The 13,810-nt window shown below is 48.7% G+C and overlaps 1 protein-coding gene across 1 annotated transcript in view; it reads right to left on the bottom strand.

The window, feature by feature from the left end:
* Positions 1–13,810, bottom strand: part of LOC140428896 (piezo-type mechanosensitive ion channel component 2-like) — a 319,011-nt gene that overhangs the window by 218,764 nt on the left and 86,437 nt on the right. The window contains exons 18-21 of the mRNA XM_072515544.1: positions 12,613–12,728; positions 7,407–7,567; positions 2,353–2,559; positions 576–689 (exon numbers count right to left, since the gene is read on the bottom strand). Coding sequence (XP_072371645.1) covers positions 576–689; positions 2,353–2,559; positions 7,407–7,567; positions 12,613–12,728 — 598 coding nt within the window. The remainder of the gene's footprint in view (positions 1–575; positions 690–2,352; positions 2,560–7,406; positions 7,568–12,612; positions 12,729–13,810) is intronic.

The raw sequence follows: 13,810 nt of genomic DNA, 5'->3' as shown, positions 1-13,810 counted from the left end.
GGGCGTTGACACTTACGCTGTATGCCTTGTGTGCGGCTTTACTTTTGAGTTTGGAATAAATCTGTTTGAACCTTCTGTCCCCTGAATTACTACAAGTTACTTACACTAATTTTTAACCCTGCTAGGCTACATGCAATTGCTTGTCTGAAAGTGAGGATGTTGCTATTACCATCCTGTAGGCAGAGTGTGATGTGGACTGTGGATCTGAGCCAGAGTTTTCCCAAGTAGAACTTGACACGCTTGGAAAGAGAATCAGAGGGGCCGCCCAAACCACCGCAATTTCCCCTGGTGGCCAATGGAGGTAGGAGCTTGAGCAGATTCCAGCCTGACAATGGCACATTATGGGCACACATCACACCCCACCATCTACTGGGGCCGAGAAGCAACTAATTAACAATTCAATCTAAGATCGGAGCTATATTTGGGGTCACCCTGATGGGTCTTCTTAGTGATGATTCCACAGAACAATCTAAAAGGTGAGGAGACTGAATATTTTCCATGGAATAAGTTGATTCCACATATGGTGGAGTACTTCCCCCAGATACATGCTGTGCCTTTTAAAACTGATGAGATACCTTGAGACAGGGCAAGACATTATCTTCACACTTCTTCAGTGCTCCATACCAATATGTAGGGTCAATAGGCCCAGCATACAGAGTGGATGTGGAAAGCAAGTCTTGGCTTCCATTCTGAGAGCAAGGTAAAATAAAACACAAATATTGAATTAGGTTCAGAAATATAACAATCTTGTCTGAGTGAGGGATGGCAGGATTAGAAAAAGCAAATTTCACTTTATTTAATGTGAGGCTGGGAGGAAGCGAGGGGTGCGTGAGATGCAAGGGGGGCAATGAGGTGTCAAGGTAGGGAAGGTGGTAGGGTGGGGTGAGATGTGAAGGGAAAGATGTGTGCAAAATGCGAACAACCTGGATGCATCCTACTCACCTCACTATTTCCATATCACTCATAGTAGGTTCCCTTCCCACCCTTACACGCTCCGTTCAGATCCTGCTCCCACCCTCCCCTCCCTGTTGTCTGACATGGAACTATAACAATAATAATAATAATTATTATTATGAAATCTTTATCTGACTGGACATTGTAGCGTTTCCCCATGTACATCATCTATGGCCAAGAGTAAAACAATAAGTTGGTTTATTTTGCATGGAATATATAAAGGAACAGAACATAATTTTCAATTAAATCCAATTTGCTTATGATTGGTTCTCATGACATCAAAAATAACGAACGATGAACATTCAGCTCCTGAAATAAGTCTACCTTCCAATAGTCTCTAAACCAGTGGCTCTAACCTTTGTGGGAGAGTTATCTGCTTCCTCGAATTTCCTCATCCAATTATCGGGCTGGATTCTCCGGTCCCCCAGTCGCATGTTTCTCGGCTGTGCGTCATTTGCTGGAGGTGGAATTCTACCTTCCCGTCGCTTCTCAATGGGATGTAACCACCCCATGCTGCCGGGAACTCCACGGGCAGGGTGCACTGCTGGCAGGAAAATTGAATCACAACGACCGGAGAATTCCGGCCATCCTTTCCCAACTAAACTGAGAAAAAATTGACCTCTGAACTTCCCTCATTCTCCCGGTCTGTCATTGGTTAACTGAGCAGCCAATAACCAACTACCACCCTCATGGAAATGCAGTCCACGCCAACTGCATGGGCTATTCAGCAAAACCACCTGTTATTGATGTTAAATTAATGAGGTTATTCTAGCATTGTGACCAATGTTCTTCCTTAGCTTCACCTCTGTGCACATCCAGTCCCTCGTTAAATTCTATCCTCCCATCCTTGCCATCCCCCTTTTGCTCCTTGTCCCTAATCCTAACCCCAAAGCACCGAATCAATATCTTCATATTCCACGTCCTTCCTGTCTCTAACCTTCTGCAGCCCTATCTCTCAGAGGCTCCACTCTTTGGACCTCTAACACACGCCTCCTTGTTCCTCATTATTGGTGCATAACTATTAGTTACCTGGGCCCTACTCTCTCCAATCCAACCCTAAATCCCTCCGCCTCCCTAGTCCATCCTGTCCTGCGCAAAATTACTCCCTTTCAACATCTTGAAGTTCACCTCTTTCAACTTCTTTTATTGCTCCTCCCACCACCATGGACATTTTGGGCCAGATTCTCCGGTCCTCCAGCCGCGTGTTTCTCATCAGCGCGCTATTTACTGGCGGCGGGCTTCTCTACTCCCGCCACTTGTAAAAGAATTTCCCACTGAAACCACCCCAACCAGTCGGGAAACCCATCGACAGGGGTGAGCTGCCAGCGGAAAAAGCGAATCTCAACGTGCTAACGTTAAAGGTGCTGCAAAAATACAAATTGTTGGTGGCTATAGCACAAGAGAGAAACACAGGATGCTACTGCTTACCAGAGTGCAGTTAGCAGAATACGTCGATAACTTCACAACCTTTAGCTGGTACATCATTTTACAGACAATCATGACACAGGCCCACACTGTAGAAATGCTGGATGCCAGTGGACGGAATGAGGAATAGGGCAGTGCAAATACCCAGAGGATAAGGAAAACGTAATTCATCAACGAGACCTGCAAAAGATTTGAACTCACTCCATGACAAGTCTTCAAGTAGTCAACAATCCAATAAATGTTTTGCGGCGTATTGGGGGACAATCAGACAAAACTAGGTCCTGATATCTAATTGTAACCTGCATTCCCAATCTGGCCCGAGGAACAGACTGATTGTGGGGGGATTGTGTAGTTGGTGACTGGGTCACAAGGATGGGGTCCATGTTTGCTGCTGTTTCCCTAGCAGCCTTCACACCATCTGTTTCAACTGGTAATCATCCCAAATGGGCTTTGACTCCATGTTTCCAGTGGGGATCCCTAAATGATGAAAAGCCTTGTGGCTCTTTACACAGCCGCCAACGCTTAAATGCACTTCCTGGACGGAATTCAACCAAAACATTTCTGGGCGCAATTCTCCGGCCTCGTTGCGTTCTCGCTCGAGTGAAACAAAGCCGGTGAATAGTGGGAGAGGCCGAAAATGAGAACCCTGCAGGTGCCAAACAGTTTGCGATGCAACCAGCCCGCTCCTGTAGGCAAAATCGGGATCTTGGCGTAGTGTGGTGAGAAACCAAATATCACCACTTAAGTCCTATTTCCAGACAATTAACGGGAGCAACCCCTTATCCAACGGACTCCCGTGATTCATCGGCCTCCTCAGCAACTGGTCACGCTGGCGCCGATTAGTACTCCTTTTGAAAAACGTGAATCTGGCGGAAGGGCTTCTGCGGGGAGCTGAGAAGGTGAGTTGCCATCTTTGCTCATAGGCAAAGAGCCTGGGGCGCTGAGCATACCACCCCAGTGCTCGGTGGGGGATGGGGGACCCTCCGTAGGGGTGGGCCACCATGGGGTGGGAAGAGGTGCTGGGGGGGCAACCACGCATGGAATCACCATGCCGACCCCTGGAAGCTGTGTATCCATTCCGGGAGCAACCGTTGTCCCTGCCCATCTGCCCCACCGACCACCTATAACCCCCACCGACTGCCAAGCCTCTTACAGTTAATGAATGCTTTGGCAGGGAAGTTGGACCCAGAACCTGAGTGGTACTGCTGCTAGGCCGGGCGGCCAGACGACGGAGACGTTGATAGCAGCAGCATCTGCAGATACTAGAGGCGGCGCCCGGACCCCGCCCTACACCCTGAGGATCCGGCCACCTCCGGCAATGGAGGTCCTGGATCTCTTCCTCCCCCCTCCCCTCCCCCCCCCCCCGGCTCCCTGCCACCCCCCCCCCCCCCCCGGCTCCCAGCCCCCCCACTCGCCCGACCCTCCCCCGCCCCCCCGGCCATCCCGCCCTGCACCCCCGCGGCCCACCGCGCCCCCCCACCCCGAGGCATACCATATGCAGATGATCAGTGTGAGCGAGTGTGGTAATCACCACTATTGTATTATATTGTATATACTGCACTGCATACGAGGGTATTACGGTAAGGCCACTGTACTACAGGTACGGGTGTAGATTCCTGCCTGCTGGCTCCGCCCGGTAGGCGGAGTATGAATGTGCGTGCTCTCCGAACGGCAGCCATTTCGGCAGCCGCTGTAGGAGGCCACACATCTCTGTGTAATAAAGCCTCGATTACTCTCTACTCTCGTCTTGTCGTAATTGATAGTGCATCAGCGAGCACGTAGCAGACAGGCAGGAGTCAGACTATGGCATAGATTGAGGAGCACCAGCACTCAGCTCATAGCAGGTTATCGACTGCCAGAGCGGTCGTGGCATCAGAACCGCATTTTGAGGAGTCCTATGCACCGCATGCGCCTCATTGTATCGGGTCTCCACATGGGTCACCAGTCTCCATACTGGCATCATTAGCCAGGTCATAAGAAAGTACCCCTTATTCCCCAAGAGCCAACCGGCCATCCTGGGGTGGTCCTCGAAGAGGCCGGGAATTTCTGCTATCCCAGGGTGTAGCTGTCATGCGCACTCATTGGGGAGCTTGCACACATGCGCATGATCTTCATGTGGTGGTCACACGCGAGCTGGATGTTCATGTAGCGGACCCCTCCCTGTTGATGTAGGGCACTCCCCAACCCCCCGGTGCACGCAAGGGGACATGCGTGCCATCCATTACCCCCTGGATCTGGAGTTGGGCCTGGTCCTTGTCAAATTTTATATTGTTTTCTGTCCGGGCAAACAGGGCATCCGTAACTTCACGGATACACTTGTGGGTTGTAGCTTGTGAAATGCTGCACCAGTCCCCACTCAAGCCCTGGCATGATCCTGAGATGTAAAAGTTCAGGGCCATGGTGACCTTGACGACTACCGGAAGCAATATCCTCCTCCACCAAGTCTGCAAAGAAATGGCACAGGTGCCGTACTGTCCCCTTGTTGAGGGAGCGCCTCCTGCGGCGCACACTGTCTGTCATCTGTTTGAAGGACTCGGGACACCTGTGCACCTTGGGCCATCACAGGCATCCTCCTCTGGGTCCCTCTCTGGCCTGATGGGCGGCTGGATCCTCAGGGTGTGTGGGGGGCCTTGCACATGGGCTGCCACCCCGAGCCTCTGTCGACGCTGCTACCACTGCCTTCCCTGGCATCTGGCTGCCAGGCCTGCAAGCAGCACCACAAGGGCAGCTTCCACCGGGTCCAAGGTATTATCCATCTCCTGTAATATCTGTAAGGAATTGGAGAGGGTGTGAGAGACAGACAACCAGTGGGTCTTCCACCCTGCGACCCTCCAGTCCCCCATGGCTCCCCCCCTCTCCCCACTCACATTCCCTGCCATCTGACACGTGCTACCTATGCACCCCCAGCCGCAGCAGAGGCCTCTGGTCACTGGACCCCAGATCCTGTACTTCAAACACCCGCTCTTAACATTACCTGGACCGGGCGCTGGACCTCTCCCCAGTGCACCCACCCACCCTCTGGTCACGGAAATCTCCCCGGTGCCGGGGCCCAGCATCTGGGTGTTCGCATGTTGGCTGCTGAGTCCTAGATGTCGCTTCCTGTGATGTTCAAGCCTATTGTCCAGGCATCATGGTTTGATTGGGATGATAGGCAATAACTCCCACATGCCACATGGCATGGCTCCCCATGGGAATCCATTGGGTGCTGTGAAGTGCTCACTTAACTACGATTGCCAATTCCCTATGAGCAATAGCCCTCAGCTGCACGGTCAGAGGCTGCCATGGTCAGGGGGAGTTATGGGTGGTCGGTGGGGACAGACAGGCAAGGGCAGGAGTTGCCCCGTTCAAGGGCGTGACATGGCGGAACCATGGGCACTGAGGCATCCCCCCCCACCCACCAGGCCAGGGCCCTCACCCTCCACTGACGGCAGCCAACCCCCCCCCCCCCCCAACACCCCCCCCCCCCAACACCCCCCCCCCCCCCCCCCCCCCCCCGATGGCTGTCCACATCCTCTCCGACCGAGGCTGCCCCCCCCTGCCCAACCAAGCACTGGGGCACCGTCCGGAGGGGAAGGTGGCTCCTCCCTTCATGTCCCCACAGCAGCCATTGTGCCAGCTTCGTGTTTTTAAAAAGTCGTACTAATAGGCACCCGCATGACCGCTTGCTGGGGAGGCAGATAGATCACAGCTGTTAGATAATTGGTCTTTTCCGTTAACTGTGTGGCGATTGGTGATTATTGGTTTCTTGCCACGCTGCGGCGGGATTCGGTATTTGCCAATGGGGACAAGCCGGTTAGATCGCAAACTGATCGACGCCAGACACCTTTCCCGATTTTAGCCTTTCGTGATCTAACGCTGCGTTGCACTCTCTCTCAAGTGCACCACGGCTGTTAAATCGCGCCCTTAGTCATTTTTCGGGGCTTTGGGGAGTTTCTCCCCAGTCCAGACGACACTTTGAAATGTTTTCAACAGTGGGGAGCTGAACCCGCCAGCGAGGTGGATCCTCAGAGATCGGGCCACCATTTTGAAAAGGTGTCCTGATCTCTAAGTGAGCTTGAGGGACCCCCACACCCCCCCACCCATGAACAATGTCACCCCCGGCACACATAAGCGTTACCCCACATATTCCCAAGTGAGGACACCCCATTTTGGGGTCGTTGAGGTCCCCCTCTTTTCAGGCCCCCCACACCCCCTTTTAGGCTCCCCACTTTCAGGACCCCCACCTTCATCTCCCCCAACCTTTATGAGGCCCCTTCATACCTACTCTTCACCCCAAAACCCTTCATACCCTCGTCACCAACCTTTCATGGGCATGGCCCCCCTCAGGCCCTGACCCTTGGCAGTGCCACTCTGGCATTTGGGCACCCTGGCATTGTCATCCTGGAACCCTGGCAGTGTCAAGGTTCTCAGGTGCCAGAGGGAGAGCCAGGGTGCCACCCTGACCTGTCCCTGACCACCCAGGGAACTCCAATGGCCTGTGAAACCCCCTAGGTGCCATTATGCTTGGTCCATGTTTGTGTGGATCAATACTAAACGGTGCCAGTCAAGGCCTCACTGGGGAGGCCGTTAGTTCCTGGGTGCCTGGAGAATCCAGCTCATACATATTTAAATGGGCCTAATGACGTGATCTAGTGTGAGCGACATCCAGATCACAACTTCTCGCAAGATTCAATTGAATCTTACGAGACGTCTCAAGCATCGCGGATCTCGCAAAATGCCTCTCACAAGATTCAACGGCCTTGTCGCGTCACCAAGTCAGACATGAGAAGGCCTCTAAATCGTGCCCCCTGTTTCTTGTGAACCAGAAGGTTTTTCTCATTTTTTCACATGAAATGTGTCTTGCCGTCAATCTACAGCTCTATTGGCTGTTAATTACTGCTTTGTATTGGTTGGACATGTTTTTGCATTGAATGCGTCAAAACTCCTCCTTCTTCTTTAGCTTCACCTGATTTAAACACCATTCACGGAGTACAGCATCATCGATTTCTCCTTAGAACTATCATTTCTGTCCATGTTAATGTTCTCACCTCTTTTAATGTAATCCCGATAATAAAGGAAGAGATGATCTTGATGATGTGCAGTTCCAGGAATCTCCACACCAAGACTTGGGCTTGATGCACCATTTCCAGGAAGCGCAAGAAAAGGGTAGCCAACCTGTCAATCACCATGCCCCAGGGATTTGGATATCCTGAATGATGAAAGGGAACAAGCACAAGATTCTCAGAATTTCTGAGGTAAACACTAATGCTGGGTCCAGTACTACAGCGGACCTTGCAGTTATCTCACCCAATCAGCCATTTTACGTGTGTTAGTTTAGGCAGTGATTTGATTGATGGTTTCACAGACGAGCCTCCACACCACTCACTCACCATTGGATAGTGATCAGAGGCAGGGAACATTGGAACAGCAACATTTCCCCCCCTCGTGCCTGTTCTACCTTTCAATGAGACCTAGACTGATTTGTGACTTTTGTGAGGGCCACGTAGAGTCCAACACAAGTTTGTGAGTCAAACGAAACTCAACTTTATTTGCACTAATATTTACACAGCATCAGTACTTCTCTACTAGTCTTCTCTCTCGCTAATAGTGAACTGGCTGGCTCTATTTATACAACAGAAAATGTTAACAATCCTCCCTTATCGAGGGAGCTCATATTCCCATTTCTCCAGGTGGCTGGAGGTTGTGTGTTCTGCGTGCTCCTGCTTTCAGCAGCAAACTGCTTGGAGGCTTAATTTCTGTTTTCTGCCCCTCTGCTTCTTTGACCTGGAGTGAGGCCAGGCAATGGGGAGATCTTGGCTGGCCTGATACTGGACTGAAGCGTGCATAGGGGTGCTTTCTCAGTGCCGGAGGAAAAGGGAGAGGAGGATTAATGTTTTGGATAAAACTGCAGCTACCTGGAAGCTGTGGGTCTGCTTGGTGTTACCTTCTGCTTCTTTGACCTGGAGTGAGGCAAGGGGAGGTTTTGGCCTGCTACCGGACTGAAGACAGGGAAGGAATGCTTTCCCGTCCCTTCTGCTATGCTCTGTGTTTGTGAGGCTTCCAGTAATGATTGTTTCTGCCTTGAGAGTCCGCTGCTGGAAATGCCAGAGGGGACGAGAGATGAGGAGTGTTACTACAACTATTTGGGACTTTGTGTCTGCTCGGTGCTGCCCCTTCTGCTTCTTTGACCGAGAGTGAGGCAAGGGGAAGACTGGCTTACTCTGGGCTGAAGACAGGGAGGGTTTACACTTGCAGTTTGCTGGTACTCTATTTGCAATATTGACTGTTTATTGGCTTTTGACTGTTTCATGTTTTGAAGCCTGAGTTGCTTACTACTCCCTCCTTTATTCCTGTGGCCCGGACCTTGGACTGGGTGGTGTCAGGTGATCAGATGCTGGTCCTGCAGGGGAGGAGGGGTGGCGGCCCAATTCCACTGAATAACTTGAAGGTTGTGCTGAGATACCTTGTGGACTAATGGTGACTTTATTGTGCTGGTGAGTATTTACTGCTCCCGGTTTGGAAGCAGTGTAAAATGTCGCTTTTTTGTATTGTTGCCTGTTTATATGTCGTGTTTGGAAATTGTATGCTTGTTATTGTAATGTTGTTTACTGTTTACTGACTAGAGGCTGTGGGCTTGTCTGCTGTGGCCCCTCAGGGGCTGTTTAGCACATGGCTAAATCGCTGGCTTTGAAAGCAGACCAAGGCAGGCCAGCAGCACGGTTCAATTCCCATACCAGCCTCCCCAAACAGGCGCCGGAATGTGGCGACTAGGGGCTTTTCACAGTAACTTCATTTGAAGCCTACTTGTGACAATAAGTGATTTTCATTTCATTTCATTTTCTTGCTGCTGGTGCCCTGGAGTTTTTGGGATCACTGTCAGCGCTGGAGAGGGGGAGGGGTGCTGCTCTCTCTCCCTTCCGCCATGCTCTGTGTCAGTGTGACCTTTCTGGTGGATTGGTTTAGCGATTTTCCACTGATGCAGGTTGATGCACAATCAATGACCATTAAAGCAAGGTTGTAGTCCAACTGAAGGCTTTAATAAGCTAGATGTTTCCCCCAGCAGCTCAGGTACAGAATGAAGGCTGCTGGGGCGGCACGGGTTCTTATACCCCACCTAGCAGGGCGGAGCTACCACACATCCTAACCAATAGAAAGCATACAGTTTCCACCAATGGTGCTTCAGCCTATCAGGTACCGTAATACCTATACCACACAGGTCTACTGCTGGGATTGCGGGAGGGAGGGAGAGTTTTTGTACTGTCGATTGTGTATTGCTTGTGTTTGTCAGCTGCTGCCTCTTTGGTCTGCAGCTTAGCTCGTGGAACAGCGTGCTCCCTCGCTCTTCCGCTGTGCCCTGCAGTCGGGTGCTGTGGGAGGGGTAGGGAATGGCAGGTTGATTTAGATGCTGGTATCCTTTTGTACTGTTGCTATTGGGTGGCTGTGTGCTTATTAGCTACAATTCATTTATCCTGAGTGGGGCACTCCTTTGCTCTTCTGCGGTGCTCTGAGCCAGTGTGACTTTCTGGTGCATCAACGCATCACCCCAGCGGCTTTCCACTGATTTGAGTCTGCTGTTTGGAGCTGGGGGGGGGGGGGGAGCAGCGGGTTGATTTGGGTGCTGGTACCTTCATTGTACTGCTTCCCGTTTTTTGGTTCATGTCATTCTGAGATTTGGTTTGTCTCCTTTGTAAAGGTGGAATGTTTATTCTTGCCTGTTTATGGTTTTATTTAATTGTCTTGTAATTGCTTTGTTTTTTTGGTACAACAGACCTGTCAATAAACTAAAATAAATCCTGGTACATGCAGGTTGTGTGTTTGGCGGGGTCTTGCTTTCAGCAGCTTCTTTATTAAAAAAATCTTTATTCATGTCACAAGTAGGCTTACATTAACACTGCAATGAAATTACTGTGAAAAGCCCCTAGTCGCCACATTCCGGCGCCTGTTCATGTACACTGAGGGAGAATTCAAAAACCGGAGCACCCAGAGGAAACCCGCACAGACAGTGAGCCAAGCCAGCAATTGAACCTGGGATCCTGGTGCTGTTAAGCAACAGTGCTAACTACTGTGCTACTGCCGCCCAGCTTGCAGGCTTAGTTTCTGTTTGCTGCCCCTTCTACTTATTTGACTTGGAATGAGGCCAGGCAATGGGAGGTATTGGCTGGCCTGCTACCACACTGAAGGAGGGAGAGGGGGTGCAGCACGGTGGTTAGCACAGTTGCTTCACAGCTCCAGGGTCCCAGGTTTGATTCCCAGGTTGGGTCACTGTCTGTGGAGTCTGCACATTCTCCGAGTGTCTGCGTGGGTTTCCTCCGGGTGCTCCAGATTCCTCCCACAGTCTAAAGATGTGGAGGTTAGGTGGATTGGCTATGCTAAGTTGCCCTTAGTGACCACAAAAGTTTAGGTGGGGCTACGGGGATAGGGTGGAGGTGTGGGAATAGGGTAGAGGTGTGGGGATAGGTAGGGTGCTCTTTCCAAGGGCTAGTGCAGGCTGAATGGGCCGAATGGCCTCCTTCTGCACTGTAAAGTCTATGAATCTATGATTCTTTCTCAGTGCCAGAGGGAGAGGGGTAGTGACTTGATCAATATCGCAGCTACCTGGAGGCTGTGGGTCTGCTTGCTGCTGCCCCTTCTGCTTCTTTGAGCTGGAATGAGGCAAAGGGAGGTTTTAATCGCTCTTTGATTTAATGTTTGTTAAATTTCCGTTGATCTTTATTTAATTTGGGCAGGGCCCCTATCAGCCCTTTTTGATTTGTCTCTAAGTTTGTTTCTTTTCATATAATTGTTTGGCCTCAAAATAGTCCATGGGGTAACTAATTGTCCCTACCCAATAGGATCTGTGCAGGTTACAACAGTGACCTAACTCCATTTACCCACTTTCCCCCCAGATCCTTTTAAGAATTTTGGTTAACAAAAACTTATTTATCTCAAACTTAATACTTGATCCAACATCAATTGTTGTTTGTGGATGAGAGTCCTGAACTTCTACCATTTTTTTGTGCGAGGAAACATCTCCTCGTTTTACTCCCATAAGGTCTGGCTCTAAATTTTAGACTGTGTGACCTAGTCCTCGGCTCTCTAATCAGTAGAAATATCTTCTCTCTATCTACCCTTATTTTGAAAACTTTAATCAATTCAAATCATCACAATTCCAGGAAATGCAACCCTAGTTTCTGTAATCTTTCCTTGTAATTTAACCTCTGAAGCCCAGGTATCATTCTGGTAAATCTATGTTGCATTCCATCAAGTATCTGAGTGCATGTTGCATTCGAAACAAAACAGTTGAATTTATAGTGCAAAAATAAATAAATAAGTACAATCTGATAGCCATTAGAGAGATATGGCTGCAGGATGACATAGATTGGGATCTTGATATTGAACGAAACATGGCATTTAGGAAGGGCAGGAAACTAGGAAAGGATTGAGGGGTTGCTCTGTTGGATAATAATTGTATTAGCACGATGGAGAGGGATGACCTATGTTCAGGAAACTAAGGTGCGGAAGCGGTTTGGTAGAGTTGAGAAATGATAAATGCAAGAAGTCAGTTGTTGGAATGGTTTACAGGTCCCCTAACAGCAACAGTAGGACAGGCATAAAGGAAGGAACAATGGGATCTTGTCAGAAAGGTGCACTGATGATTATGGGGGATTTTAAATTATATATAGACTGGAAAAATCACATGGGCAAAGATAGCCTAGGAATTCATAGAATGTTTTCGGGATAGTTTCTTGGAACAGCACCTTCTGGAGCCAACCAGGGAATACTCTATGCGAGAAGTGGGATTTACCAACTACCCCGCCACGTGTTTTGCAGTGGCGGCTCATCAGCTGGACCTACCGGTCCCACCGTTGTCAACGGGATTTCCGTTGAGTGCACCCTGCGTCGCCGTGAAACCTGCGCTCCGGCATGGGACTGGAATTTCCCACCGCATGAACAGACGATAAATCCTGCCCTAGATCTGGCATGGTGGGATTAATTAATGGCCTCAGAGTGAAGGCACCCGTAGTTAACAGTGATCAGAATATGATTGAATTTTATATTCAGTTTGACGGAGAGAAGAGTGGGTCTAAGATGTGTATTGTAAACTTGAATGAGGACAATTATGAGGACATGAAAGCAGAGCTAGCTAAAGTGAACTGGCAACTTAGATTGAAGGGTAGGTCAATAGAGATGCAATGGCAAACATTTTAAAGGATATTTCGAAACACACAGAACAGATACATTCCAATGAGAAAGAAAAATCCCAAGGGGAGGAACCTTTCATATCTGCTTCTTCCGCCTGCTCTGAGCTTGTCTCCTTAGGCTCAAAGTTGAACTTCTCTAAGGTGTTAATGCTGCTGCTTCCAATGTTATCGCTGTGTTGATCAATCAACCTATCAAAACAAAACAGCTCGTAAGTGTTTGGCTATATAACTGAGAATAAACCGTTCCTTTATCAGGTCATGGGGTCTATCTTATTCCTCTTTTCATCACTGTTTAAACAGCATGTTCAGATTGGGGAAGATCAGATTGTACCTTACTAAATAAGTAACAGGCTTATCTTCAGCACCATCTTCTTCTGCTAGACACACATGCAAAGTCTATACATCTATTCATATTTTAAAACTGATATGTCTTCATTCAATTTAGCAATGCCAAACTTTAGGCAACTGAAACAGCAACGTGTCAGACAATATCAAACGCAAAGCGGCAAGAAGTCTACCAATGAGCAATTATTAAGGAATAATAAAGAGGATCAATCCTAAATGGTCATTCGGGAGAAAGTGAATCAAATCATTCAAAATAGTTTCTGGAAAAAAAAATATTTGCCATTCACTAGGTCCATCCTTCCACCAATCTGTGTTAACTTAACATTAATACAATTATGCAATTCTACCTGGAGACTTTCCCCTACTTTGTTGATGCTCTGTAGCTACACAGCTGAAAAATTATCTTTTTATTAAGAGCTTCCATCTCACCGAGGAAGTTCTAGGCCAGACTACAAGCAAACAACTTGCTCTGAAAACTCTGCTCACATGTTGACAGCTGTGAAAATTTCTACCACAGGCAATCTAGCACATTCTAAAATAATCATCAACATTATTTTTTTTAATGTTAATGCGCCCTAAATCTCAATATTAATGGGTCTTTTAAAAAATTCCAGCATCTGAATCCAGATCTGCACCTTCACCAAAAACTAATGAGTTCTCCTCGTGTATAAAGTTTCATTGAAATCCTTATATTAGTTTTCCAGGTATATTATTTACAGACAAACAGACTAACTGGTGAAAACATTACCTTCGTCCACTTTCAGTGAAATTCAGACTGAATTACATACAAGAGTTTTTGAGTACCATCATTATGGTCGAAAAATGCTCTGCAATGATTACCTGATGGGAATGATGGGAGCTATAGTTTTAAGTTTAGCTGAAAAATGGCACTTCCGTCTTTATTGCTCCCCAGTGATAGCTGTTAT

This window comes from Scyliorhinus torazame, chromosome 8 (genome assembly GCF_047496885.1).
Source record: "Scyliorhinus torazame isolate Kashiwa2021f chromosome 8, sScyTor2.1, whole genome shotgun sequence".
Taxonomy (NCBI): Eukaryota; Metazoa; Chordata; class Chondrichthyes; order Carcharhiniformes; family Scyliorhinidae; genus Scyliorhinus; species Scyliorhinus torazame.
This window is presented reverse-complemented; position numbering and strand designations above follow the sequence as displayed.